Here is a 27,014-nt window from a genome sequence, read left to right as displayed (position 1 = left end):
GGTCAGTTACTAAATGGGATGTGTAAAATAGCTCTGACCTGTGGTAGGATAACTTTCAAAACAAAACCTCAAGGATACAGAGAGGGGAAAAAGCAGGAAGCATGAGAAATATACACAGCTAAAAAGTGTCTGCATATGCTATTGTGTTAGCTCCAGTAAGCTGTTATTTCATTCCTTTCAAACAGTTAAAGCAGGATCTTACTTACTACTGCTTATGTCTTGATAGGTTCAGGGAGTTGGTAATGTAGATATCCTATCAACATCAAGTATTTCAGTTCTCCTTATGTGTTTTCCTGCTCTTCCCCAATAGCTGTGGTAAACCAGTACCTGGCTGCAGAGTGAAATTAGTGAATGAAGATACAGAGGGCAATGGAGAAATCTGTTTCTGGGGAAGGACTGTTTTCATGGGTTATTTAAATATGGAAGACAAAACAAAAGAAGCCTTTGATGAGGATGGGTGGCTGCATTCTGGAGATTTAGGAAAACTAGACAAGGATGGCTTTCTCTATGTCACTGGAAGAATTAAAGGTAATGAGCAAAATCCTGCATCGCATTTATAATAACTATCCAGCACTGTTCAGTCATATATCAGATGTGGCACGTCTCAGTTAGTGACTGTCTTCTAATCACAGCTACATTAACCTAACAGAAAGTAAAATAAGCTTTCTGATGAGGAAACTATGGTGTTCCCCTTTTAGGGAAGGTTTCCTTCTGGTTATTAATAGGTGAAGATACCTCAGTTCCTACAGTGAGGCTGTCCATCTCCCAGACATTTATTTGTGATCAATAATAACAAGTAATATTAAATAATTTCATGTAGGTTTATTGTGTTTTCTTTTGACTTCTAATGATACTGTCCAGTCTCCCTCTGAATCTTGCTCTTAATTACACACTAGAATGTTTAAATGATAACAGCAGACAACTCTATTATGTCACAGCTATTGCTGTAAGTCAGAGCTAGTTTCCTCTGCTTTTTGTGATATGTTTACAGAGAGTACTATTAAAATTTGAGAGCACGGGACAATAAACTTAGGTGCTATTACAGTGCATAGCTTTAAGTCTCACATGACTAAAACTGGTCATTGATTACTTGAAGTTCTTTCTCAAAATACGTGCTCATAGAGTGAGATTTGTCATAGATGTGTAAACTCGAGATCTAAAAACTGAGTAACTGCCATCACAGAATGTATGATGAATCACTAAGGGGATGACATGGGTGAATTAATTTGTCATAGAGTAATACGGTGTCCTATTAGGCACCAGGACTTAAGTAAGTACTATTAATAGGCTGCACCAAACACAGTTACTTGGATTTTAATTTGCTTTGTTATCTGATTCAGTTTTGCTTAGTTTAGCTGTTAGTATCTCCTAGTCTCCTTCTGCCCTAATGTTTGTGTTGCACTCACATCTTCCTTGACTGCTGAACTAACAGCTGTTACTCTACTTCCAGGTTAGGAAGACCGACTGAGATAAAAGAACCATCTGTCCAGTTTACTTTTAGTTTTAATGTCTAAATAAGGTAAATGCAACAGAAGGTAGTAAAGGAGCTTCTCTTCTAGTAACTGAAGCAGGACTTCTTCCTTTAGTTCTTTATGATTTGTTGTATTAAGCATGAAACCATAGAAATTGCTTTTTGGTATCTGAGATAGAGAGAAGCTGCGAAGCAGAAAGACACTACCAGAGAAGCCCAGATAGGCAGTATCTGTAAGCAAAAAGTTTTTACAGTGACAAAGCTGACATTTCAGACTGAAAAATGAAGTGTCATGGAGCTTGTGAAAGATTTAAGACAAAAATCTGGGTAAGACAAAAGAAGAGGAAAATAAAGTAAGACGACCTCCTAGAAGTCCAAACATACCCAAGTATGCAACAACTTTGTTGTATTTCTCTGGTTTGACAGAAGTCTCTTACCCTAGAAACACTACGCATGCTTCCTCAGATGCATGCACTGCGTTAACCAGGGAGAGAAATAACATTCATAATTGTGAAATGAGTGCCTACTCCATACCAGAATGGTGAGTGTAGTTGGAAGTTATTCCTCATAGTTGCTCTTTACGGAGCAGCAGAGATGTTAAGGACTAAATGTGAGTGCTGAAAGGGTGCCATATTTCCTTGATTACATCTACATTCTTTTACACTGACAAGGGAACCAAGAGGATTAAGAGGAATCAACCCATTCCTTAATATGTACAGTAAGTTGGATTATTACACACAGGACTGGTCTGCCATTGGTCTGCATTATTTTTTGAAGCATACTGAACTGCTGCCAAGACCATTATTGAGGGCAGTGAGAAGCCAACAGTGTAGTGAAACCAGAGTTGGAATTTGCTTAGATAATTCTCAATTTCACAATGATTTCAATAATTATATGTATTCAGAATTAATGCACTTGAAAAGAGTTTGAATATTCCCTTATCAGTAACGTTAGTGTCACTATTGTTGTTTACAAATCTTAAAAATACTAAGTTGTCAGTATGTCATTAAATGTCCGTCATGTCAAAAGTAGGGCAGGAATGACTCCTTCCACCCTAAAATCTGTCTCTAAAATCTCACCTATCCCTCATCATGCTCCTCTTCTTCCTGTGTTGCTTCTGTGAAGCTTTCCTAAACTATTAACTTGTTTTTGTCTGACCCCTCTTGGTGGCTCTGAGAATTAGCTTTGATCATGATGATAACCATGAGTTGCTTTTCAGTGAGTTAATGGTGAATTGGAGTGAATCCTATGTTAATCTGGAAGAGATAACTGTTCAAAGAAACAGTCCACATTATCCATATATCCAATGTATATAAGCAACGTCGTTAACCTGTTACTGGATTACATGGAAAACATGCTATTTAAAACTCACGCTGTGTGTGTGTACATGGGGGGAAATGTGTTATATAGAGGGAAAAACAAACATTTTAAGCACATCCTTGAAAAGCATCAATATCTACAACTGTTGTTTTGAAGGCAGACTGATAACCTAAAATAGGCTTGCTTCCCTTTGAAAAATGTAGTTTTCTGCATATAAAAGTAAGAAAGGTAGAGCCATCCAGGAATTAGCCTGCTCTTTGAAATTAGATTTCAAGTAATAGCCTTTCTTTTTCTTTTGGTCTAGATTTGATTATTACAGCTGGAGGTGAAAATGTGCCTCCGATTCCAATTGAAGACGCTGTTAAAAAAGAACTCCCAATTGTTAGTAACGCCATGGTGATTGGAGACAAAAAGAAATTTTTGTCCATGTTGCTGACCCTAAAGGTATACCAGTTTTAATACTGATTTCAGTGAAACTACACACCGGTACCTAACAAAACGAGAAGGGTTCTGAACTGTTAGAAGGAAAACCAAGAATTAAATGGGAAGGCATTCTATGGCAACTACAGGCCAAATCGTGATGGTCTGATCTTGTTATGGTTAGGTGATTGGCTAAATGTTTTAAATTTAAGTTCTAACTTAAAACAGTGCTTCTGACTCAAGCTATTTACGTTGTATCACAGTAATTCAATGCCCCCCTACAACAATGGACTAATCTGGGAAAGCTGGTAGGAATTTAAGGTTGCTGAACGGACTTTAACTGATGTGTCGTTGGTCTGTTCACATTATCTGTGTATAAGTCAGAAACATTTGTATTTGATAGCTATGCAGAAAGAAAACTAAGTACTGTCATCTATAGAGATTTCTGCTTTTTCAGGCTTATAGAATGTTTGGGTGTTGATGCTGGGCTGCTTTCATTCTTACCAGCCAGGGAGAACCTTATCAAATAATCATTTAATAATGCCTTGTAGGAGTAAGCATTTGATGATTATCTTCATCTGATATTTTAGTGTGTCCTGGACCCAGATACATCGGATCCTACTGACATCCTCACTGAACAAGCTAGGGATTTCTGCCAGAAGATGGGTAGTAAAGCCACTACAGTATCAGAGATTGTAGCTACAAAGGATCAGGCGATCTACCAGGCCATCCAGGAGGGAATCAACAAAGTCAACACGAATGCCACTAATAGGGTGCATTGCATTCAAAAATGGATAGTGCTGCCAAGAGACTTTTCTATTTCTGGGGGAGAACTAGGTAAGATTTGCTGCTTTTTCAAAAAGCAGTCTTTCAGTATCTAAAGGGGGGCTAAAAGAAGGAAGGGGGACAGACTCTTTAGCAGGGGCTGCTGAGACAGACAATAGGAAACAGTCACAAACTAAAGGGGGGAGATCTAGATTGGACATAAGGCAAGTTTTTTACAGTAATTGTGGTGAGGCACAGGTTGCCCACGGGGGTGGTGGATACTCTGTCCTTGGAGATACCCAGCATCAGGCTGTGGGGCTCTGAGCACCTGATGGAGCTGTGAGTGTCTCTGTTAATTGCAGGGAAGTTGGATTAGATGGCCTTTAAGTGTCGCTTCCAACTCAAGTAATTCTATGATTTATACTGAAGGTTTACACATGGTAGAGGGGCTGCTGATTTGTAAGTATCCAAATACAGTTCTATTTGTCAAACTCTGTGTACGATCACTGGATTGAAGGAAGGAAAGTTAAGCAGCATTTACAGAATACAAAACCTGAAGTTTCTTCTATCTACACATACGTAGAAGTATGTGGTCATTTAAGTGAGTACAACACTGTAGCTAAGTTTGAGATTGCTTTGGGTAATTACGCAAGTCTAATTAATTTTTTTATGCATTAAAGTGTTAATAACTTCTAGTAATAGTACTGAAAAGTGATCATTAACAGCAATTAAAAAAAAGGACTAAATGAAAGACTGATGGAAGAGCCCACAGCCATGTTACCTGCCTCACTGAGTAAACGGGGAACTGTTTCAAAGCCTTGAAAAACACTAGCCTTTTAATAGGAAAAAATAAAAACAGTAGTAGTTAATAATCACCTGCTTATTTACAGCTGCTTTTGAAGTGCTAATGATTACACAAAGGCAACCACCTGCCACAACTGCTTCTAGCTCTTAGCAGAGATCTAAACTAACCAAGTAGGTGTTCTTCCAAAATCCGAAGCCAAAGCTTAAACAGGGTAGGAATTCTTGTTTCTATTTCTGTTTTTGTGATTAACTTCTTCTCTTAAGGTCCCACCATGAAGTTAAAACGGCTCGCTGTGCTTAAGAAATATAAAAATGAAGTGGACTCCTTCTATGAAGAGTAAGAGGCCTTTCATCAGAGCAGTAAGAGATTTGTAAGCTATAGGAAGTATTTCCTAATCAAAATCAATAAGGAGGACTTATTATTTTGTAGTCTGTTGAATCATGCACTGAAAACTGCTGCCAATTTAGTTAATCCCAATACTCACCTGATAGTTTGTCCTGTTCTGTACAGCATGTCCATTTTCTAACACAAATTTTACATTATGCCCTAAATGAACAAGATTAATGATATCCTCATAGGTTGTGTGAAGTGAATATAAGTTCTCTAGACCTAAGCAGAAAACAAACTGTGATGTGGCTGTGTTTGTTCTGGAGGAGGTTGCCTGGAGCTCATGTGGTATTTTGGTAAATGAGTAGTTAGCAGTACTTGTTTAGTAAAATGGTTATACCTCTCTGGATATAAAGCTGTTTAGTTTTAAAAATAACAATAATAAAAAGCCCAAGGCCTGTTTTACTCCCTCCTAGGGAAAATTGTATTTCTGTTCCCAGCATTTTGAAGCCCTCTTCTACTTCTATACCAGCTAGACTACAGACGCTTTTCTGAAAGCAGCAGGTCATCATTTCTTAAATCCATGTTGCAGTAAACATTACTATTTCTCCTTAAACCAAACACTCAAAGTTGGGAAAACAGGTCCTAAAAATGGAGAGATAAGATGGAAAAAATGGAAAGATAAGTAGGTAATATGGGAGCTCTCACCTTAAAGCACAGTTTAGAACAGAAACTTCTTAAGTGTTTTTACAGCACATTTTAAGCATAAGTATTGCAACTCTACATGCACGTTTCAATACTGATTCAATCAGCTGAATGCATCAGACAAAGTAGGAGCCCAGGATTATCAAGACAACAAACAGTAGGACTTCAAAAAGTTTATTTTTTTTCCCCATTTTGTGCGTAATGGTACTGCAGAAGATCTTAAGATTAATCTAGAGGAAACAAGGAAGCAGCAGCTTGTGAAACACACAAGGAAATGGTACCCTATTCACTAAAAGCAGAGAGCACAAGAAATAAAGTTTACTGTCCCTCCTCCGACACGTTGTTAGGCTGTACAAAAAAGCTGGGTTGCTTACTTCATAGAGTTCTGCTAGAAGACATCATTCAAAATAGTTTTGATTCTCAAATAACCAGCCTGAACAGCCTCTGTATAAAGCAATGAAGAGGCATAATACCTATAAATACAACTAATCCTTAAGAAATCTGGCTCTGGCAGTAGGTAAAAAGCTGTGTTAGCCATGAGTTTTACAAATGTGCATTTTCTTGAAGGATATACTAACAGGAGCATACCCTTAAGAAATCCAGGTCAGAACAGCTCATGATTACCTGCACGTGATGAAGAAGGGAGAGAAAAAGAGGTGCTTTGGTGCTTATCGGGCTTAGGAAGCAGGAGAAGAAACAAGTCTCTGATCCCTTGAATAGGGATGAAATGTACTTCTGGAACATAGGCACCAGAGCCAGACCTTCAATCTGTCTTCATTCCATTAGGACTAGTCCTTTACATTCAGACTTTATAGCATAAAATCACTAATCAGGGCAGTGAGACACACTGAGCAGGCTTCATAAAAACAAAGTATAACACAAAAAGCAATCCAGCAGAAGCCATGAAATATTTTGTATAAACTGCTGAAGTTAATCACTTCCCTTTGTAATACAGAGCAGGAATGAGTATTTTTTAATCTACTCTCATTACAACTCGCCTGTAAATTAAGCTGTTTTTCAGAGAGGAAAACCTGTAATAACTATTCTGATAGAGATTTGAAAAATATTTTTGTTAATATCAGTCCTCACATCTAGCTGGTTTGATGTCTTTTTTTCCCATATACATAAATAAATTAAATCTCTAAAGATTTCGTATTTTTTTTTCCTTGTCCTTCAAAGCTGTATTTCATCAGTCAGCAGAGCACCTAGAAGTATTCTTTCATTGCTTTTAACACAAAATTGCTATTTTATATCAGTTTATACCCGTTTCTTTTTATAATGTTTATCTTGTGCTCTTGTTAGGCCAAAAGCCTGTCCTTTACATTTCAGTAAGACCAATAACGTAGGCTCTAAGCATTAAGGTGCTGTAGCAATTCACTAGTTCTGGTTACGTTATATTCACATAATTTTTCTTTGTGAAAAATAAAAACCATCTAGTTGAAACAGCAAATGGCAGACAGTTACAGTGGCAAAAAAATACTTCTCTTACATAAAAATGCTTACCAGGTAGAAACAAATAAATAAGACAGAGCACTTAAAGTCCACTGAAAGCAGGCACAAGCATCATCTGTAGCCATAGGGACTAAATTTATTAATGAAGAGGCCTTCCCTATAAATTTTGCTCTCTTAAGAGATGAGCAAAATATACGCATATGGATACCAGGTTACATACTGTGTGTTTGGGATGCATCTTTTCAGAGTTAATACGAATCAAAAGAGAAGTTTAGTCTGCGTCCCGTACTCTGCTGCAGATCTCTTCTGTGAACTCTGAACACTTGGCATTACCACCCAAGTCTTTTGTCAAGGCCTGAAGGAAGGAAAAAATGCAATCACTGAAATGGTTAATGGAACCAGTTATACCACTGTGCAGTCCTATGTGTATGTTTTGTATAGGTGTTGGATATAGGTGAGCAGGAATACATCAAGTCTGAGTTTCTCTGCATTCTACATCGCCTTCATCAACAACTATGCAAATGAGGCAGGTAGGGAAAAATGAGTAGGAACATCGAGCTTTGTTACCTGAGCGTTCAGATCTCAGTGAGATTTTATCTCATTTAACTACCCAAAGAAGTGAGTTTGGACAAAGCTATCCAAAGGCTCTTGGCCATATCATAACGTACTTAAGAGTTATGGAATTAGGTTTTCCCTAAGAAGTCTAGTACAGAAAGTAAAACTCATACAGGATGGCTCAGTACAATGCCAACTAATTAAGAGTGTCATTCAGTAATGCTTTGGGGTATGTGTTTTTCAAAGGAAACCCACACAGGAAAAGCACACACACAGCTCTTGAGATGTTGCATATTAACAGTTTCCAAGTTTGCTTAGTTGAGTTAAGGGATTGAGAAACAGGTAGTTAAACTTTCTTCATTAAGTACAACTCCTCTCTGGCAGCGTGAGGACAGTAAAATGAGAAGAAATGGAAGTAGTCAATGTTGTTTGCCCAAGCTAGAGAGATAAAAGCAGTTTCAAGAGGTAATTTAAAAATCATTAGTTTTTCCCCTTATATCACGTCCGTGCGGATCTTAATTAAACGGCTCGGGGCAGGGAAAAAGGAAAGAAAGGGCAAGCATGGAAGGCAACAAAGGTTACAGTTTTAGGAACTTGTCATTTTTAAGTGCATTATGCTTTTTTCAATTTAAAAAGATTCTCTCCCTTGAGAGCATGTAATCATAACACGGTAAGCAACTAGTAAACAATTAGCCATGTCACACAACTTGTTCTGTTATCTTCTGTAGAATTACTAACCTGCAGATGGAAGGTTTCATTTCCAGAGCTGTAAATGGGAACTGTACAGAAGCATCTCTCTATTCACTTGTAAGTTTAGTGGTTTGTTTGTTTTTTAAACTGGCTCCTACACACAGCAAGATAGCTGTAAGCAGACCACTTGTGAATAATGACAGCTTTTTGTTTAAGCATGCTTGTTCCTTTCAATTACAAAGCAGCTTTGCCTCAGATAATTGCAGCAGCTAAATGCTAATCTTCCTTAAGGGCAATCATCAGAATCTTTCCAATTATGTTTTGGAAAACTCAACTACTTTAACTTCCACCAATAGCATTACAAGCAGAAATTCAGGTCAGGTTTCAGAGCACAACTCCTTCCCCCCCACCAGTACTAGCCGAGTCTTGAATCTGCAGGCAGGTACTCCCTAAGGGAAACTGCACACGATGCTAAGGGAAAAAGTAAACACTGGATATCATTTTGCCCATAACTGTTACTTGTGATAAAAAAGGAGCCAAGATAAATATGAGGAAAGAATAAAAGAAGTGACCTGAAAAGCAGGAGCAGAAGTATTAAGAGTCAGAATTGAGGTGAGTGAGTAAGTCTGCATAAGGCAAATGGTTGTCCTTCACTCTAAGGTCTCGATTTTATTGTAAATGCACTATAAACTTCACAAGGGAACTAGCACTATTTACTCAGATCTCTAATCCCTTTCATGGAAAACAGAGATGCAGTTCTAGCTTTTGGAGCTGTGGAAACTGAGACAGGAGGAGAGCTACAGGGTGTTCCTGTTGCTGAAGAGGGCAAACTTATTACCACCAGAGGTAACATAACAACAGAAACAGCAGCAGTACTTCTCACGTGATTCAGGCCAGCAAAGCAGGGCATCTTTTCTTCTAGCATTAATGTTCTAAGTTAATTTTTGTTACAATAGGGTATGATTTGAATCAATTCTATGTATTCGCATGCTCTTATATTACCTTTCCATCTTTAATTGTATTAAAGCAAGCTGTCTCGATTTTTGCGGCATGCTTGTGTAGTCCCATATGACGCAGCATCATGACAGCACTCAGGAGAAGGGCAGTAGGATTTGCCAAGTCTTTTCCTGCAATATCAGGTGCTGTTCCATGAACCTAGAAAGAAAAGTGAACCTGTCTGTTACCAAGTTAATATGTTGATTAACAGAGGACATTTGAAACATAACCCTCATGTGCAAGCATGCTGAAATGGAACTTACTTCGTGGTGATACGTTTAATGGAAAAGAGATAGGAAAGAGTGGAACAATTCAGTCCAAAGGCATTAGAAAAAGGGGAACTAGTTCAGCTAGCACCTCTCAGTTGTGCCTCTTAAATTCCATTTCATGAACTGTTTAAGAAAGAGGGTGCTAATAAAAGCCCGTGCAAAAACTTACATGTAACATGTGCTTTGTTCTTTGAGTAAAATTTCAAAGCCTTTGTAGTAAAACATTGCTTTATGGAGAAGCTACTCTTCAATAGCTACGTTGTGCATCTTGGACAAGGTTTCGGATTCTCAAGTGGAGACAAAGTAGTTATTACTCCCCGATCTTGATTAAGAAGACTCACCGATTCAAAAATTGCAACTCCATTAGCACCAATGTTTCCACTTGGTGTGACTCCAAGGCCGCCAATCAGTCCAGCACACAAGTCACTGGAAAAAAAAATCCTTATGTTTTTCCATGTAGTTTTCTCTCAGCACTGTGTTAAGTCATCTTTGTTTCTCATTTTACTGCAACAGTAGCCTACTCTAACTACAGAAATAACACTGAGGAAGAACAGATGCTGTTAGCCACTTACACTGCTGGGACGTCTGAGAATCTGCAGAACTACTAACAGGAGACATTTCAATACAGAGAAATGAAAAGGAAATTCCACACAGAATACTGTAATTAAGACACGGGCACAAGAGAAGGTACTGAAAGCACAGAATACCTCTAGAAGACTCAAGAACCAGACAAAATTCAGACACTGAGTACCCTGTACATATCTAAGTCTTATATAACTGTCTGGAAACTAACAGTGTTATACGTGCTGGGCTGGTTAAAATTGAGGTCTTCATACCTGAGGATGTCACCATACAAGTTAGGCATAACGAGCACATCAAATTGTGAAGGATCCTGAACCATCTAGAAAGAAGTATATATGCATTAAAGTTAAAACTGTAAACTGAACAATAAAATATAACCGCAACGAAAACCAACAGATACTCACATTCAGACACACAGTATCCAGATACATTTCATTAAATTTAATATCTTTACAGTTTTCTGCTGCTTCCCTGCATTTTCTCAAGAAAAGCCCATCAGACATTCTCCTGCAATTAAGTGAAAGAATACTGCAGTTATAAAGGGAGCAACGTTCAGATAAACAGAACCACGTGCAACAGGATTAAATAGCAAAAATACAGACTGCAGAAACCTAGTTACAACTATTAATCCTTTTAATCTATTGCAGACAGAAGTTACGCCTTTTTAATCTGCCTCTAAGATGTTGCAGGAATTAATGCACGATGGTTAAACTACTGCTCCCAACTGACTCGTTTGTTTACTGAAGAAGTAAATGCACTGAGCTGATGCAGGTGATGGTGCAAACTATCACACACAGCATGGATTAGTTTCCAGTGAAGTGCTTTGGCAGCTGTAAAGACATCAGCTATTTTTCCAAGGTTAAGATTATTTTTAAAGTAAGAGTTTTTGGGAGATGGTCACAGCTTTGCCACAGAGTTAGTTACAGGAGCATTAGCACGCAGTGACTGCAGCCCTGCCAAGACAAGGTCGGTGTTGTCCATGTTACTCCCATTAGCATTCACACATTAGACACCTGAAGAAAATCGAAAAGCAGTTTATCATTAAAAGTATATTATTACTTGTTCTTTAAAAGAAATGTCAACATACATAATGTTTGCCTTGTGCACAGCAGTAACATGGCTTCTCTGATTATTTCTAGCATACTCAAAAGCAAATTCTGCAATGCGCTTGCTAGCTTCCTCTGTGATTAGCTTGATGCTTTGCACAACGCCTTCAACAATCTGAAAGACAACAGCAGCATTATTGGTAGAAGTGGAAGCTTATTTGTGCAAATCAATAGTTTTGAACAATGTTCTGACCAACGAACCCGCAGGATTCTGAGTGAGGCCGTCTCCACAACACATGCTACAATACAGCACCTTTATTATGGGGAATGAACTTAAAAACCAACAAAAAAACCCCACTGCTCGGCCTCTCAGTGCCAAGCAACCGGGATGAGCAACATTCTAGTTAATAAAACACAGAAACTCTGCCAGAAACACTCCCAGCAACTTACCACGTGCTCAATTCCACTGTATTCACCTTCTGTGTTCTCTCGTATTGTGACAATATTTACGTCTGTGTAAGGGGTTTTGTACCCTTCAATTGAGACGCAGGGACGGACGTTTGCATAGAGGTCAAAGGTTTTACGCAGCAGCAGGTTCATCGATGGGTGCCCTGCAGCAATTGGGGTTTTTAAAGGCCCTGAAGGAAAAAAAATATATATATAATAGAGATGATAAAAACCACTTGATAAATATGACAGTTGCAGCACCAGGTGGCGCTGTGAGAGAGGAACTGCAAATTCTTACATAACCCCAATGGTAAATGCCAAGGGAATTCCACACAGTGATATTCATCAGCTGTTCTAGGGCCAAATTGTGGCCTTCATTTTACCTGGAACAGGAGCTTTTAACAAAAGGTTTTCAGTGCAAACAACAAATGAAGATACTGTTCATTGGGAACTTAACACATTGTTGTGTATCAACTGCCTTGGAAAAACACACTGTATCAAATCCAACGCTGATATTTAGTAACATATTTCCTAACGTCAGTGACAGTTGCATCTTTGACACAAATAACAGAGATTGCAGAGATTATAGAAGATCGCTTAATAGGCTGTCCTCCATAATGAGCCACCTTTTGTGATACTGAGGAAAGACTTCGGATTCAAACCAAAGTCACGGTAAAAAACAATATTTAACGACAATGTATTAACCCCCAAAGTACCTTTTAATCCCATTTTGTTTTTATCCATGGATTCTTTGGCATCTGGAGGTATCATCCACTTTCCTCCTGGTCCTTGGATAGCTGTAACGTTCCTTTCTTCCCACTGAATAGGAACCTAAACACATTTGCTCTGCGTTAACTTCAGTCTTATGATTTTTGCTCCCAGTTTTAACTACCCTTTCATAAAAAGTGATTAGGTTTGAGCCTTCCTAAACATCTTTCTTCTGGTGAGCGACAGTAAGTACAAGATGCTTAAACATAAAGGTGACTTTTAAAGTGTAAATGATTAAAAATGAAATGGTATGAGCAATGTTATATCAGCACAAAGTCAAGCACCACAAGACACCTCCCTGCCATGGCATACAGGCAGCATTAGGACTGTGTTTACACACTACTTTCTTCCACCTGCTACAGCTGTCACATTCCTCCTGACAAGAGACACAAGACCTTTAGAAACTGAACTCATTAAGAACTGATCTTCCCAACTGCACGGAAGACTGCACAGCAGATCCACCTGTTACCCAAATGGTAATCTACACACGTTCTGCACTGCTTCCTGGATTTGCATTCACTACCCCCTGTCTGTCAGGAAGGGCCGCAGTGGAGAAGATTTAAGGTTGTTCATAAGCAACTGGAACCAGTCCAAGCATAATGTAGGAGCAAAACGCCCTACAAACAAACAAATCAGAGCAAGAACTGCAAACGTAAACTTGTATGCAGAGGTTTTACATTATTGCACCTCCAACCTGTCTCGCCGGGGACAGCCAAAGCCGTTACAAAACTTCTCTTTGATTCCATAGGAACCAAACCTTTTACAAATCTACGATGGGCAGTGTAAGATAAAGTGCACATGCTTTGATACTGTTACTGAAGGGGAACAATTTGACAATATTTGTTCCTGAAGAACTACATTTTCTCCCAAGCAAACTGGACACATTCTTGCAAACTTCCTCGGATACCCAGCAACACAGCCCTCTTTGCACAGAAGCAGTTTTCATGTCACAGAGATGAATGTGGTACAACAGAATAATTGCCATTGGGCTTCTAACAATAAGGCAGTCCCCTGCACAAGTGCTTTGATCTGCACTGAGAAGTTACAGTGGATGAAAGAACATTTTTCTGCTGGTCACTCAGGATAGCCGTGTCAACAACATGCCTTCACATGATACACTGAGTTGACATTTCCAGCAGTTAAATGCAACATTTGCTCTGGACTCCTTACTCCCCTCCAGCTAACAGTTTACTGCTGTGACACTGCAGTCCTGTCTTCTGACCCTCTGTATTGCCAAAAAGTATCAGCAGCTTAAACGCGACTCCATCTTTTGGAAGCTAGAGAGAAAACACTTATAACTAGTAAACATTTGTTGTTGTAGTTAAAGCTACAATGCTCACAGCCGGACAAATGTGACTTACTTTGGCAGCATCAAAGATCTTCATGACAGCAGCAGAAATCTCAGGTCCTATGCCATCTCCTGGGATTAAAGTCACTGTTTGTACCTAGGTAAGGAAGCATCAGTAGTAAAAGGAATGAATGCTGCATTCCATGTAGGAAACATTCCCATGCGTTGCAGAAACTAAGTTACTAGTAGAAAAAGAAAGTTTGAGCTACCAGAAATGACTATGAAGAATAGCAGCAGTGGGCAGAAGCAAGAGTGACTAGCTTGCTTTTAAAGGGAGGTGCAAACACTTTGAGAGAACTGTCTAAAAATCTGCTTGCTGTTTTTGTTTCAAAGCATGTTGTTTAACCTGAAAAGCAGCTTCCTGCTCAGCACTCCTTGAAGTAAGTGATCTCAGAATGCTTTCTTCACGAAAAAAGGAGAGGAGACAACACTACCTCCTCGTGGCTCTGTTTCCATACATCTCCCATACTATCTGCATGCTGTGTAATACTGACCCACACTGCAAAAGATTTTATTCATGAAAAGATTAAAAAAAAACCAACCCAAAGAACAAAAGCACCAACTCTATCTTAACTTCTCTAAAGGTTCTCAACAAAATCTCAGGCCAATTTTTCATAACGTCAGATTTTCTTCCCGTAACATTCTCAGTCTTGCTTCTTTTACCATCCTCACATGAACTGAACTGCAGAGCCCGGGGTCACTGAGCAGCAGGGGAAGGAAGCTGCCTGTTGTACAGAAACAGGCATCCAGCATTACTTGCCAAACCCCAATTATAATCAAGCGACGAGTTGTGTGCCCAGCCTTCACTCGTGGGAATGCTCAGGATTTCAGTGTATCGTAAGTGTTTTGTTACCACTAATCAGAGCCAAAGAATTTTACTGTGCAAAGCTAAAGAAACAGAGCTTCAGGTAAGAGATCACAGCTACCAAGCAAGCAGGTAACTGATGGAATGCAGGATTGGTTCCTGCTCCACAGCACAGAACTACACCTGCAGCAGAGGATTCACCTGATGCAGTAAAACGTGGTACAAGCAGATCAGGAGGAGCCTCACCTACATCTTTTTGTGCTGTGTGAGACACAACCTTCCCTTCAGCATCTCTCCACAAGTAGTTCTAAAGAACCTAGAATTAAAAGCCACAACTCTTCCTTTAGTGCTGCCTAAGGGTACACGCAGCAGGGCTGAGCTCTGCTTCCACCACTGCAGTTTTCAAGGCCACCTTCACTGAATAAAGGCCTGCAGGGACCTCAGGCAACCACAGTGCTAAAGCACCTACAGCAGCGCTTGAAATACACTGAAGAGGGCCATGGAAAGGCAGAACCGTAGCCGTGAGGTGCTCTAAAAGCAGCAGGATTTAAAGGAAATCTATTGCTTAGCAGAATGTCTGTGAGAGAACGAGAAGCTTCTCAACAATCTCATTTGCCCACACTTGCCCATTTCAGAATGGGCATTAGTTTCAGAAGCTTACATCCATGTTTTGTGACAAGTTTTCATGCCACGTCTGGTTTCTTCTAAAGCCTTTTTATTAGCAAAGTCATTAACCACAATAAATGCAGCTTGGCATTAAAGGCAGGAACGTTCACTTATTCAGGCCTTATGTTTTTCTTGAGAAACTTCTTAAGAGACAAAAAGATGGCTATCATACTCACAGCACTACTAAAGCTTCTGGTCACCTGTTTGTGGTTTTTGAAAGCACCTAGCAGTCGGGAAACCTGCAGGAACATAAAACAAGAAGATACCGTCTTGTTACACCAATGGATCTTCAAACAGTTCAATGGCGCAGCAATCGTGCTTCCAAAATGGTATCCCTTTCAGTTTCCTGCTTTAAACCAGGAGCAAATTAAAACGAAACAGAGTAACTATGGCTTTGCCAAGCTGCTGGGGAGCTGCTGTGTGATACCTCCGGGGTATTCTTAGCACAAGGTGAGCTGAGGACAGACAGTCCCTGGCCGGGCAGCACAGCAGCCCCAGCAGCAGCTCTGGCTGAGGAGACGGCACAGCCAGGGTGGCAAAGCAAAGTGAGGCGATTGCTCCTCTAACAGCTGCACGGGCACGTCCACACCCTTCAGGACACGTTTACAAAGCTGAGTCCCACCAATGCAAGTTCTCCCGTTGGAACCGGGGTGCGCTTTGTCCTTGCCTTTATTTATGTCTGTACGTTCGGGGCTGCAGCCCTCCGTGCGCTCGGCAGGTTTAAAAACTCAAGGGTGTCCGAAAGGCAGAGCTCAGCAGGGCAATGACGAGCCCGGCCTGCACAGCAGCACACAGAACGAGCCCCGCCGCGCTCGGGGCGTCCCGCCGTGCCGGCAAACCCCGGCACGGGCAGGAGGGCAGTTCGCCCTCAGCACCGACGGCTCCGGGCAGGACGGAAGGACGGCTCGCCGCGGTACAAGAGCCCCGCGCGGCTCCCGGCCTCACAAGGTCACGGAGACGGGCGCGGACACGCGCCGCCGGGAGCCCCGCGCTCGGGGCAGCGCTGCAGCGGGAGAGCGGGCCGCGACCGCGGGCGTGACCGGACAGCCCGGAACCGCCGCGGCGGCCCGGCGGGTGACCGCGGCCTTCCCGAGCCGCTCGGGATCGGCGCGCGGCGAAGGCCCCGCGGCAGGCCCGGCGGCACCGACGAGCCGCGGGCGGTCGGGTCGGGTTTTCCCCGCGGACGCTCCGTAACGGCAAACCGACGGCGAGTCCCGCGGCGAGACGCGCCGCCCCGCCGGGAGAACCGCGCCCCGCACCGAGGCCCCGAGCCCCGCACGCGGCACCGCGCCTCCAAGGTCACGCGCCCGCCGCGGCCCCCGCAGCCCGCGCGGGAACGGCGCGACGCGGCACCTACCGCGGGCATCCACGCGGCCGCGGCCATGGCGCGCACGGCGCTGCTCCGAACCCGCAACGTCCGCGGTCACCCACGGACCGGAACCGGCTCCGAGCGGCCGCGCGCTACCGACACGCCACGCCCCGGGAGGCGGCCCCGCCCCGCGCTGTGCGCGTGTCCGCGCTGTGGGAGCCACGTGCCGCGACGGCGGGATGCGGCAGCGCGGCGGTACCGGCAGCGGCAGCGCCGAGCAGCACGAGCCGCCGGTGTCCGCGTGCCGAGCGCAGAGTGGAGCCGCGGGGCGGCGGGAAGGGGCCGCGTCCGACCGCTCGGCACAGCTGCGCATGCGCCGTTTTCTCCGCGGGGGTGAGCGGAGCCTTCAGTCGCGCATGCGCCGTGCCTCGTGCTGTGGGCGCGCGTTCCGCGCCGAGCCCGTTAGCCGCTGCGGCGCGTGCCGAGCTCAGCCCGCGGGCTGCGCGACACGGAGCGGGGCGCGAAGCGATGGCGGCCGGTACCGATAACGCCGGGTTAGAGCCTGCCCGTGTACACAGAAACGTATCGATCTGTGCCGGAGTAAACATTGCTTAAGGCTCAGCTGTTGAATTAAAGCGATCGGCGCTAAATGCAAACGGAGCAGGTGAAGGAGCTCGAGCCGGGAAGCGGCGCCCAGCCTGCAGCGTCGCTCCGCGCCTCAGCTGCGTGGCGCTGCCCGCGCGCGTCCCTCGGCCGCCCCTTCTGCTCCCGCTCGGCCGCTCCCTCTGCGCGTGTGCGCAGCGCGCTGCGGTGCCGGGCGCTGCAGGGAGGCGGCGGTGCGGGGCGCGCTGTGGTGCGGAGCGGCGGGGCGGGACGTTGGTAATAGAGCGCCGCGCGTCTGTGTGGAGAAGCACCTGACAGGAGGATGGCAGCGCTGCCTTCGGGCGCCGCCTGCCCGTGACTCCGTCGCTCTGCCTGCTGACGGGCGCCGAGGGAAAGCTCCTCCGGTCCGACTCGCTTCCTGGGCGGGCGGGCGCAGCCCAAAGCGTTTCAATGCGGGCTTCGGCGTTCCGGCGGCGCGTTCGCAGAGTATCCGCGCTCTAAATGCCCGCGGCACGGAGCAGCACGGCTGCTTCCTATGGGATGCGTCTGCATGAAGGAGGAATCCTTCTGAGATGGGGAACAAGCAGACGATATTCACCGACGAGCAGCTGGATGCCTACCAGGTAAGATACCGCGGGTACCTCGTGTTATAAGGGTGGTTCATTCATAAGATTCCCAGTCTTAGTCACATTTTAGCACGGTCTGGGTCTTACTGTTGTGGTCTGAGAGATGCTGTCCGCACAGTGCACACATGGAACGAGTTTCTGCAGACACAAGGCAGGCAGCAGATGGAATAGAAGGCTGCTGGAGAAGGATGCAGGTGAATGTCTGCTACAGGGTGCAGGCAGGGCTGCTTGCATCGCATTCTGATCCATGACGTGATAAATACAGGCAGAATTAACAGTTCAAGAAGTCAGCCTTTAATTTCTCCTGATAATCAAGGGATGGATTCGGGGCAGGCAGAAGTAAATCCCTTTATGTTTACCTTCGTGAACCTCGACTTCTACCCCTGAATTAGGAACTGTGATTTTAAATGCTAATTTGTTTATTGCACTACCATGGGCTTTTCACAGGTGTAGGGATTTATTCACATGGGGTCGGTCTGGGGGTACGTGCTGATCATGCTATCAAATGTTATCCAGGGGTGACACTAAGCATACATTAAATTCCATATTAAGTTCTTATTAAATTCCTAGCCCTGTGTTGGTAACAGGGATTCATACGTGTGATGTTCTTGCTATCATTGTATGAAGCATGAAAACAGAGCTGCTTTCATTTCCACTCTGTCACATAGCTCACCCCCACCAGCAGTCCATCGCTGTAATATGTTACTTCAAGGCACTGGTCTTAGGCTTGGCTGTCAAAGATCCCCAAAGGCTATTTTTTACATCCTTGCTGGATAGGCAAAAGGGGAATCACAGACCTGTGAAACACTACTGTCAGTCTTCCTTCTATCTGCAAAAGTGAACACAGAACAGAGCCCAACTGCAGCCAAACAAAACAAAATCTAAATGTAATTAATGTTATCTTGACATGAACTGGCAAATGCAAGAGCCGAAATGTCATCCCTAATTCAGTCCTCTTCATCCAGAAATTGCCTTCCTCTAATGGCTTGTGCAGCCCCTGCCTCGCATAATGCCGGGTAATTGATCTCAGAGCCTCACAGTGGTTAGGCTGGTGCCTTTCCCTGCTACAGGAGGGAGTAAAACATGCTTTGCAACAATCAGTGTGCATGTTGGTACCCCCACTGCACAGCCAGGCATGTACAGATAAACTAACTTTCACCATTAATGTCTTTGGAACGTGAGTTACTCTGGCTTTACAGCACCTGAATGTTACTTTAGTAGAGAGGTCCTTTTTCCTTATAGGTTATGTTTTAAGAGCTTCTTTCACTGGAGCTGCTTCTGATAGTTAATAGGATGGAAAAGTGAGAAGTTCCTTTGCTCATCATACAGTAAGTTCACGTGTAAGCAGCTTTATATGTCAGGAGAGAAGGTTAATGCAGCAATATTGCATGCATGAGGAGTAAGCATACATTGATTTTAGGCCAGCAGTGTGTTATTGATGAGATAAAAGAACCTCGTTCCATCTAACATTTTCAGAAATGCCCATTTATAAACTTGCAGTGTCACAAAGACTTTACATTTGCATAAGCTTAGTCAAACTTCAGGGAGATACAAGGAGCTGGGCTTTAGCAAGCATTGGTTTTCTCTTAGAGATTCACCTCATCACAGGTTAGCCATGCCAGGTGATGGCTTCTGCTTCATGTGCCCATGGAGCACTTGACTGTTTCAGTGGTTTTGTTTTCAACATAAAATGCAACCCCCCCCCTCCCGAGGTCTGGGTAGAGAAAAGGTTCGTGTTAGCAAGGAAGGCTTCTTGCAATCAAATAACACTTCAAAATGAAGCTTGTGAGAACTGTACGCAGGACAACTTCTGGGTGCCAAGTTCCATAACGAGAAAAGTAGTGAACCGAGAATTTAAGTGTGAGCGGTTCTGTGTGGGGATACTTGAAGCAGTGGGAAATCAGGGCGTTAGAAGAAAGCAATAGCAGGGCCATATATTGGCCTCAGCGCACTGCATGAGTAACACAATTAAATTGAACAGGAAATGCCCACAGGCTGTGCTTGGGTTTCGGCCTGATTGTTCTTGGAGCAGTCTCACTGCTTTCACTGTGGGTTGCTTCAATAAGTGCTCTGAATCTGATATGAATTCAGTTCTAATTGTTCCCATAATAGGCATAACTTAGAGAATATAGGACACAAATGTTTTATTTCAGATAATACTCTTTATTCTATAAAGTCCATCATCTTTGCATTTGTTAATTGCCAGATTGTTTCCTGCCTGCCATTCCATGCAGCACCAGCACAGGGTGGTGTTTATCCCAGTTATCCCGAGGCAGACGCGCAGTAAGCTGTGCTGTCTTTCCCACAAGAGTTTGCCTATCGCACAGCTAACCTTTTCCTTCTGTTAAAACACACGTCAGGGTGGGACCAGACTATGATTCACAAGGAATGTGCAAAACCAGATGGAATCGGGTACGTTAGATGTACAGAAATGCCGTATGTAAGTTGAAATGAAGTCACGAAGGTATCTGCTGCTTTTCAGAGCGCCGTGCTTGGCTCAGTCAGGATCTGTGATGAAAACATGCTCTTTAGGGAGCAAGAATGCCAAAAGCACACCCAGCACGGGTCCTCCAGGATGCTCTGCTAAAAGCACTTCTCCCTTCGATAAAGCATTGCCGTTAATGTGCAAACTTCCAGCAGCACAGTAATGAAGGAAGGCTTTTGGAAATCATCCTGCAGCCCCATTCTGGTTTCAGGTTACTGTTTGCCGCATCTATGGATTGAGCAAAATTGCATTTGCTGACAGTCTGTTTCTTTGTCAGTACTTTCTTATGTCTGGCTGCTTTCACTCCAGTGCCCTGCTGCTCACAGCTGCAGGTTTGGCCTGCTGAAACTCAGTGAGGGCTGCAGGGGTTTACTGCATGTAGGCAAAAGATAGATATGATAGGAAAGTAAGAGTGTTAGAATCTCCACTGTTGTTCTTACTGTCAGCTGTAACCAGTATTTTCTTAAGACAGAGGTTCCTACAATGTGACAAATGCAGACACCGATGCTGACTTTTTCCTTACATACATTCATGTAGTAGTCCATCTACTACACGAAAACTCGTTTCGTTTTATATGGCACCATTTCACTTTGGATTTTTGAATACGATGGTGTTTTCCTGGTGTTTCAGCTGAAGTGCTCTCAGATACAGAGTCCTTTTGCCAATGTGCTAAGGATCATTTGGGATTTTCCAAATGAAACCTCTGAAATATCTCTGTGTAGTGTTCATATTTGAATCACAGCATTCAGCACCTCTCATTTCTTAAAAGCTGCTCCGAAGGATGGCTGGAAGGGATTCATCTGCCTTGGCCTGAGGCTGTTTTCCAGGTCCCTGTTTGTTACTGGCTTGTTTTATCTGTGGCTTGTTGGTGTTTGTTTGAGCCTGTCAAAATGGGACTGACTTTTGTATTGCTAGGACTGTTTAGCTGCACTTATTTGCTTATGAAGCTTTCTGATACCGCTGTTGCCAGATCAGGATAAGCCTGCCCTCTTGTAATTATGTGTGTAATTGACTTATTATACATGTATTGTTGTAAAGGAGAAATATGATTTCATAGGTGCAAGAAACATCTCTGCACACTTGAGTATTGCTGTATTTTCGTTCAATTCTGTCTTTCAGTTTTTCTTCTCTTCCTTGCTGATGTCACCCTTCTCTGTAAGAAATGAGTTGTATTTGATTGGCAGTAGATCCAACAGAACAAATCGTAATGTGTTCTGATCCTGGCAGCATGCCTTACCTTACATTAAGTACATTACATGAGACTGAAGTTGGTTAGTTAATCAGAGTTCTCAGCATCATTCTATCTACTACCAGTCTAGGAGTTTGTGATTGAGTCCTGAAGGCTGGTAGGAAGGTAGTGGACCACTGTTTGCATTGCCATTTGTCCTAACCTTGCATTCACCTGACACAGCAGGTTGAAGAGAAGAACACTTACCAGTTCTGGTCTTGCAAAGCCCCTCTGTTGCTGTGCTGGTTTCTAAAGGAAATTTTAAGAGCAGAGATGGTTAATTCTGCTTCACAAGCAATGCAGGATGTCTGACAGAAGGTCACAGTCCCAGCCCCATCCCTGGAGGTGCCTGAGGTCAGGCTGGATGGGGCCCTGGGCTGCCTGGCCTGCTGGGTACCAACCAGCTCACGGCAGGGGATTGGAACTGGATGGCCAAGTGAGGCCATGCTATGACTCAGTGATTCTATACAACTGTCTGAGTCTCTTCTCTGCAAAATATTTTAAGAACCCGTTAAGCCACCTAAATGCCAAATATGAGAGTAGAGTCCCATTATACAAGCTAATGATCTCATTAAAATCAATAGCAAATCTTCTGTTTGCTTTATGATATTCACTGTCTTTATTAGCCATAAGGACATTAAGTGGATAATTGCAGATTTGTTGACGTATCTTATCTCCAAACAACCATTACCAGTCCTTTACATAGGACTTGTAATTAGCTCACCTGCTAAGGGCACAAGGACAGGCCAAGTGGGGTAGCAGATCTTAGAAGAGGAGCAGGTTTTTCTCCCAGGCACTGGAGGAGGTAACCTTTAAAGGAAAGGCTGAATAACCTGGAAGCAGCTTGTAGTGTTTCAGGACATTGGAGAGAATTAGGAGAAGCCTAAATTTTCAGGGTAAATTCTTGCCAGAGATCTAGAATTGGTACAAGTTATGAAAACTGTGCTCCCATTTGTTTAAATAGTTAGCCTGTGTTCAGGTAGAATAGGCAGGCTGCTGTTTAGGTCTGTGATTAACTAAAATACAGTCTACGTGATAACAAATGGGGTCTGTGATACTTGTTAATTGGACATGTTAGTTTACTACTTATTGTCCATCATTGCGTATTTTTCTGTATGAATGAAGTAGAGAGAAGAAAATTGGATGAATCACCTCCGTGCTTCTCTGGCCGAAGGTCCTTAATTAAATCTGAATTAAATTGCTGTTGTTCCAGCAGCTACAAAATGGGATTATGCTTAGACCTGTGTTCCATGGTGGCTCCAATCCAACTTGGGGCTGTGCTTACAACAGAAAGGGCAGTCCTATGCCTCTTTCCTGCCACCAATAGATCCTTGCTTTAACTTTGTCCCTTACATTGGTTCTAGTCTAAGTAAAAGTGTGTTGGAGGGTGCAGAAAGGGAAGATTTAGCAAAAAAGATCATGATATTTTGCTAAGTTTCTCAGTGATGTTTTCACAGGATTCTGGAAGGTGAAGGGCAACTTGTCTTTTGCATCTTTATCTCTATTTGCATATCAATTTCCTGTCAGCTTTCTAGTTAAATAACAGTGCCTGCTGCTTTGTCAAGGCTGTATAATTAGGGGATGATTGCTGCACAGGGCATCACAATCATTTGTGAGATTGAACCTGCCTTTTGCTAGTAAATGATGCATCCTTAAGTGGCAGTTTGATTGTAAGCAATGAACACGTTGGAATTAATGAAGACTTTCCCAGCTGGCTCCTATTTCACTTTGTGCAGTTCCAGACAATGTGACATCTTTGTTAGCAGCTCACAAGGTGCCTTCCTGTGCTGCCTTGTAACACTATTCTGCTGTGCAACACACGGAGGGGAAAGCTCTTCTCCTGCTGCTTTATACAGAGGAGAACAAGCAAACTCAGTAATTGATAGCAGGCAGGACTGATACCGTACCTGGACACCTGAGACAAGCTGGTTGATTGCTTCAGCTAGCTGTGATCATTTGCTTTTCCCCTCCTTTGAAGCAGCAAGCGTTTATAGCCTGATTAATTCTCACCTTAGGAATGAAATGCATTTTCTCTTGTTGCCTGAAGTGCAGAACAGGAGTGAGGTTATAGTAGCTGTATGTACCCTTCAGTAGGTTTGATCAGGCCCGCTGTTCTTAGCTTGTCACAAACTGCTTTTTAAGATATATTTTAAATGTTTACATTAAAGGAGAAAAGCTGAATTCTTGAGCAGGTGTCTGCCACATCCCCTGTGCCTGGGAGAGAAGCAGGTGGTCATCGAGGGTTGTGTGCCTTTGTCACTGGAGCAATTGGTAGCTCCATGAAAAGGGTAGCTCCATGACAGAGCTGCGTATTGTCCAAATCTATGGCCTGGGCAGGAAGCTGAACTGGTCACCCAGTATTTCATTGCCACCAGTGTTCCTAGTTTTGGAGGTTGGGCAGAATTTGCCCCAAACATCTAGTAGAAAATATAGTGAAATTAGGGACTATTTCTTCCACTGATGACATATTTTCTCCCTTGGGGTTCCATTCTCAGAATATAGTATTTCCTGACAGCCTCGTCCTTAGAATATTTTCATGAATTTATAGCATTTCTTGCTTTCTGAGTCAAAACTAAATGGTAAACAAATGGTATCTTTAATGTTTTGGGTTTCTTTTTTTTTTTTTTTTTTTTTTTTCTGCCAGATCTTTCAAAAATATTAAAACGTAATTATTTGCATTTACTTTCGGTGTTCGTATTGCACAGTAACACCTGTTGTGTTTTACAGGACTGCACGTTCTTCACTCGGAAAGAAATCCTTCGGTAAGTGAGTTATATTAAGTTCTTCTCCATAATTCCTGTGGAAAAAGCTGAATCTTTCTTTCTGACTAATGAGGGTAAACTGGTGGAACATAACATAAACACTGAGATGTGTCCTATGGTTTGTTTCTGTAGGAACTATCTTCAGTAAGTCATTAAGGCTGGGATCGCAGTTAAGCAGTAATGGGTCTCACTGCTTGAAGTACATCACGTTGCTTTGTTTCACATGTGGTGGACTCAGTCAAACCAAAGTCATTCCTGTCTGTCTGTGCTGACTTTGCCTTGGAGCCTGCCATAGATTCTTGATCTTCTAACGTTCAGATTAGGATCTGTGCAAGTACCACGTAGGTCTTTTCCTGTCAGTCCACTCATGTTTTTGTTTTCCCTGAGGATTTTTGCCCTAACAAGGAGGGAGGATACATCTGTGGTTTGTGCCTAGACCTAGGAGCTCACAGTGTTCCAGGACTCTCAGATTTGAACAGTTTTGAGATGTAAGAGGTATCAGGGAAACAGCTTTTGTTTTCATAAACACTGGGAACTTCTCTCAAGTCAAAAATAGATGTGGTCTCTGTGAGAAATGCTCTCTGCCTTAGTTCTGTTGGCATAAACCTCAGTAAGACTCAGTAATTCTGTCAAGGCAAAAAGTAATGGTATGGTATTAGATGGGGTGATTTATTTTTCAGTGGTAACTTCTTGCACATTCTGTTCTCGTTGCTCACAAAGAAGCACCCTCTCCTGGTCAGTGGATAATGGCTCTGAGACCAATGTGCAGTAGGGACATAGCAATGCCAGGGCTGAGTTTAGTCAAGGTCCCTTTTATCTAATTGTTGTGGTTCAAAATTAAGCACAGTGTTGTTTCATATCAAATTATAACGTGACTGAACTACCCAGAGCTTGTGTGGTGGGCCTAAACATGAGCTTGATGCAGGCTGGCCCCACTGGAGAGGCTGTCTTTAAGCAAGTCAAGGCTTCTTAAGTGTGGGTAACTGTACCATGGAGGTGGCAGGAATGACAGACGATTGTTAGCTATAAAGAGGTGTCATGCTGTGTTTTTGTACCCTACAAAAGGCCTGCAGCTCAAATAACCAGAGTGGCCATTGTATGTTCTGTCAGGGCTGTAACGTTAAGGAACACCGACTTTGACAACAGCAGAATTTGTCATCGTAGTTGTCTGACAGCAGTTGTCAGTGATATTCCTGTAGTGTCATTAGATGCAGTAGTTGGATACTGAATAAATGATGTCCACGCGTAGCCACCAAATCTCAGATACACACGTTATAGAGCCAGGAAAAAAACCCAACCAAGCAGAAAAGGTTTAGTCTTGCTTTCTGTGCAAAGCAGACCTTTGGCCACTTTCTAAGCCCTGAAAGAAACCAGAAAATACTCTTCTTGTGCTTCATGTGAGCATCCCGTTATACAGGTTGTGAGAGAAGTTAACTGGGACTGAGTAAATGGAAAAAAAATTGCTTTGCATTTCTATAATTCCCTGTGAAGTCTAAACTGGAAAAAACCCAACAACCAACACAATGTAATAAGCAGTTACTAATACTTGTATTCGTACCCTGTTCCAATGGGGGAAGTAATTACAAATTAGGGATTTTATATTAGCAGTTTAGCTTGGATTTGTTACATTTGTTTGGTCTGTAAGGGCATTTGGACCCTTCCAAGGGAAGCAATTAGCAAAGTGTGACACTGTGCCATCTTTCACTTTGGGGCTGTTCTCTTTCTCATTTGGGAGAGAAATATTGAAACTGATACCCTGAAAGAATGATTGATTTCTGCTGCAAGGAGGTAGATCAGTTTTTGGTATTTGTACAGCTAACATACATCCGGAGAAGAGAAATCTGCACAAATAGAGATCTAGACCATGTGTAGCACGAGCCTGATTTAAAGAATATGACTTAAAATACAACTAACTTTCTACCAAGAATGCAGCGTTGACAGGGTGAGAATGGATGCAGAACTGTAAAATGATAATGATCGAGAGGAAGCAAGGATTCGAGCATCTCCCCAGCAGATGTAATTAGGAAACTGCTGAATTTGAACAGGCAGACTTTGTCACATCTGGAAAACTGCATTTCCAAACTGTAAATTTGAACCATCGTGAGCAGCTGAGAAAATACATGAAGTGCACTTTGAGAGACGCTGTGGATTGCGGGGGGAGTTGTTCAGAAGGCAGGAAAACAGAACAAGTCGCTGTATGATGGGCTAACAGGAGTTTATGGCATTGGCCAAAGCTGGCTTTCAACTGAGAAGTCAGAAATATTACTTTGTTTGGCTCTGCTTTTTTTTTCCCCTCTCTTTTGCAGTGGATTAAAAATAATTTGTTACCATTGCACAGCTCTAACAAACAGGTAAAAGCTGGCAGAAATGAAGAGAGGTTTGCCCATGGAAACAACATAAGTTTTTACATGCATGTTGATCTTTGATCTCAAGTCACTCAGTGTTTCAGGACATTGTAAAAACAGCAGGTATAAATGAACTGGATTTGCAAATGTTGATGTCACAGAGTTCTGGTCTGTATCTCCTTCACAACTGCGTGATTTGAAACAGCATTCACAGATAGA

At 42.8% G+C, this 27,014-nt stretch overlaps 3 protein-coding genes across 6 annotated transcripts in view; 2 read left to right on the top strand and 1 right to left on the bottom strand.

The window, feature by feature from the left end:
- Positions 1–5,872, top strand: part of ACSBG1 (acyl-CoA synthetase bubblegum family member 1) — a 34,369-nt gene extending 28,497 nt beyond the window's left edge. For all 4 annotated transcript variants that reach the window (XM_072345069.1, XM_072345068.1, XM_072345066.1 and 1 more), the window contains 4 exons: positions 311–528; positions 3,096–3,235; positions 3,802–4,048; positions 5,045–5,872. In XM_072345069.1, the coding sequence (XP_072201170.1) occupies positions 311–528; positions 3,096–3,235; positions 3,802–4,048; positions 5,045–5,121 (682 nt within the window). In that variant the 3' untranslated portion in view covers positions 5,122–5,872. The remainder of the gene's footprint in view (positions 1–310; positions 529–3,095; positions 3,236–3,801; positions 4,049–5,044) is intronic.
- Positions 5,873–5,971: 99 nt separating this feature from the next.
- IDH3A (isocitrate dehydrogenase (NAD(+)) 3 catalytic subunit alpha) lies at positions 5,972–16,956 on the bottom strand. Its single transcript, XM_072345071.1, has 11 exons — positions 16,795–16,956; positions 15,614–15,676; positions 13,980–14,063; positions 12,567–12,681; positions 11,854–12,041; positions 11,445–11,578; positions 10,762–10,864; positions 10,612–10,676; positions 10,117–10,201; positions 9,513–9,665; positions 5,972–7,620 (listed from the first exon to the last, which is right to left on the bottom strand). Exons 1-11 carry the CDS (start codon positions 16,819–16,821, stop codon positions 7,537–7,539), a joined length of 1,101 nt encoding a protein of 366 aa, XP_072201172.1. The 5' UTR covers positions 16,822–16,956; the 3' UTR covers positions 5,972–7,536.
- A 633-nt stretch (positions 16,957–17,589) lies between these two features.
- Positions 17,590–27,014, top strand: part of CIB2 (calcium and integrin binding family member 2) — a 35,519-nt gene continuing 26,094 nt past the window's right edge. The window contains exons 1-2 of the mRNA XM_072345075.1: positions 17,590–17,972; positions 24,416–24,450. Coding sequence (XP_072201176.1) covers positions 17,922–17,972; positions 24,416–24,450 — 86 coding nt within the window. The 5' untranslated portion in view covers positions 17,590–17,921. The remainder of the gene's footprint in view (positions 17,973–24,415; positions 24,451–27,014) is intronic.

The sequence above is a fragment of the Excalfactoria chinensis genome, chromosome 10 (genome assembly GCF_039878825.1).
Source record: "Excalfactoria chinensis isolate bCotChi1 chromosome 10, bCotChi1.hap2, whole genome shotgun sequence".
Lineage (NCBI taxonomy): Eukaryota > Metazoa > Chordata > Aves > Galliformes > Phasianidae > Excalfactoria > Excalfactoria chinensis.
This window is presented reverse-complemented; position numbering and strand designations above follow the sequence as displayed.

Coding starts and splice junctions, on each gene's coding strand:
- IDH3A (XM_072345071.1), bottom strand. CDS start 16,821: ATGGCCGCGGCCGCGTGGATGCCCGCG. Junction 15,677..16,794: donor CGGCCGCGTGGATGCCCGCG/GTAGGTGCCGCG, acceptor ATGTTCCTGCAG/GTTTCCCGACTGCTAGGTGC. Junction 11,579..11,853: donor ACAGTGGAATTGAGCACGTG/GTAAGTTGCTGG, acceptor GTTGTCTTTCAG/ATTGTTGAAGGCGTTGTGCA.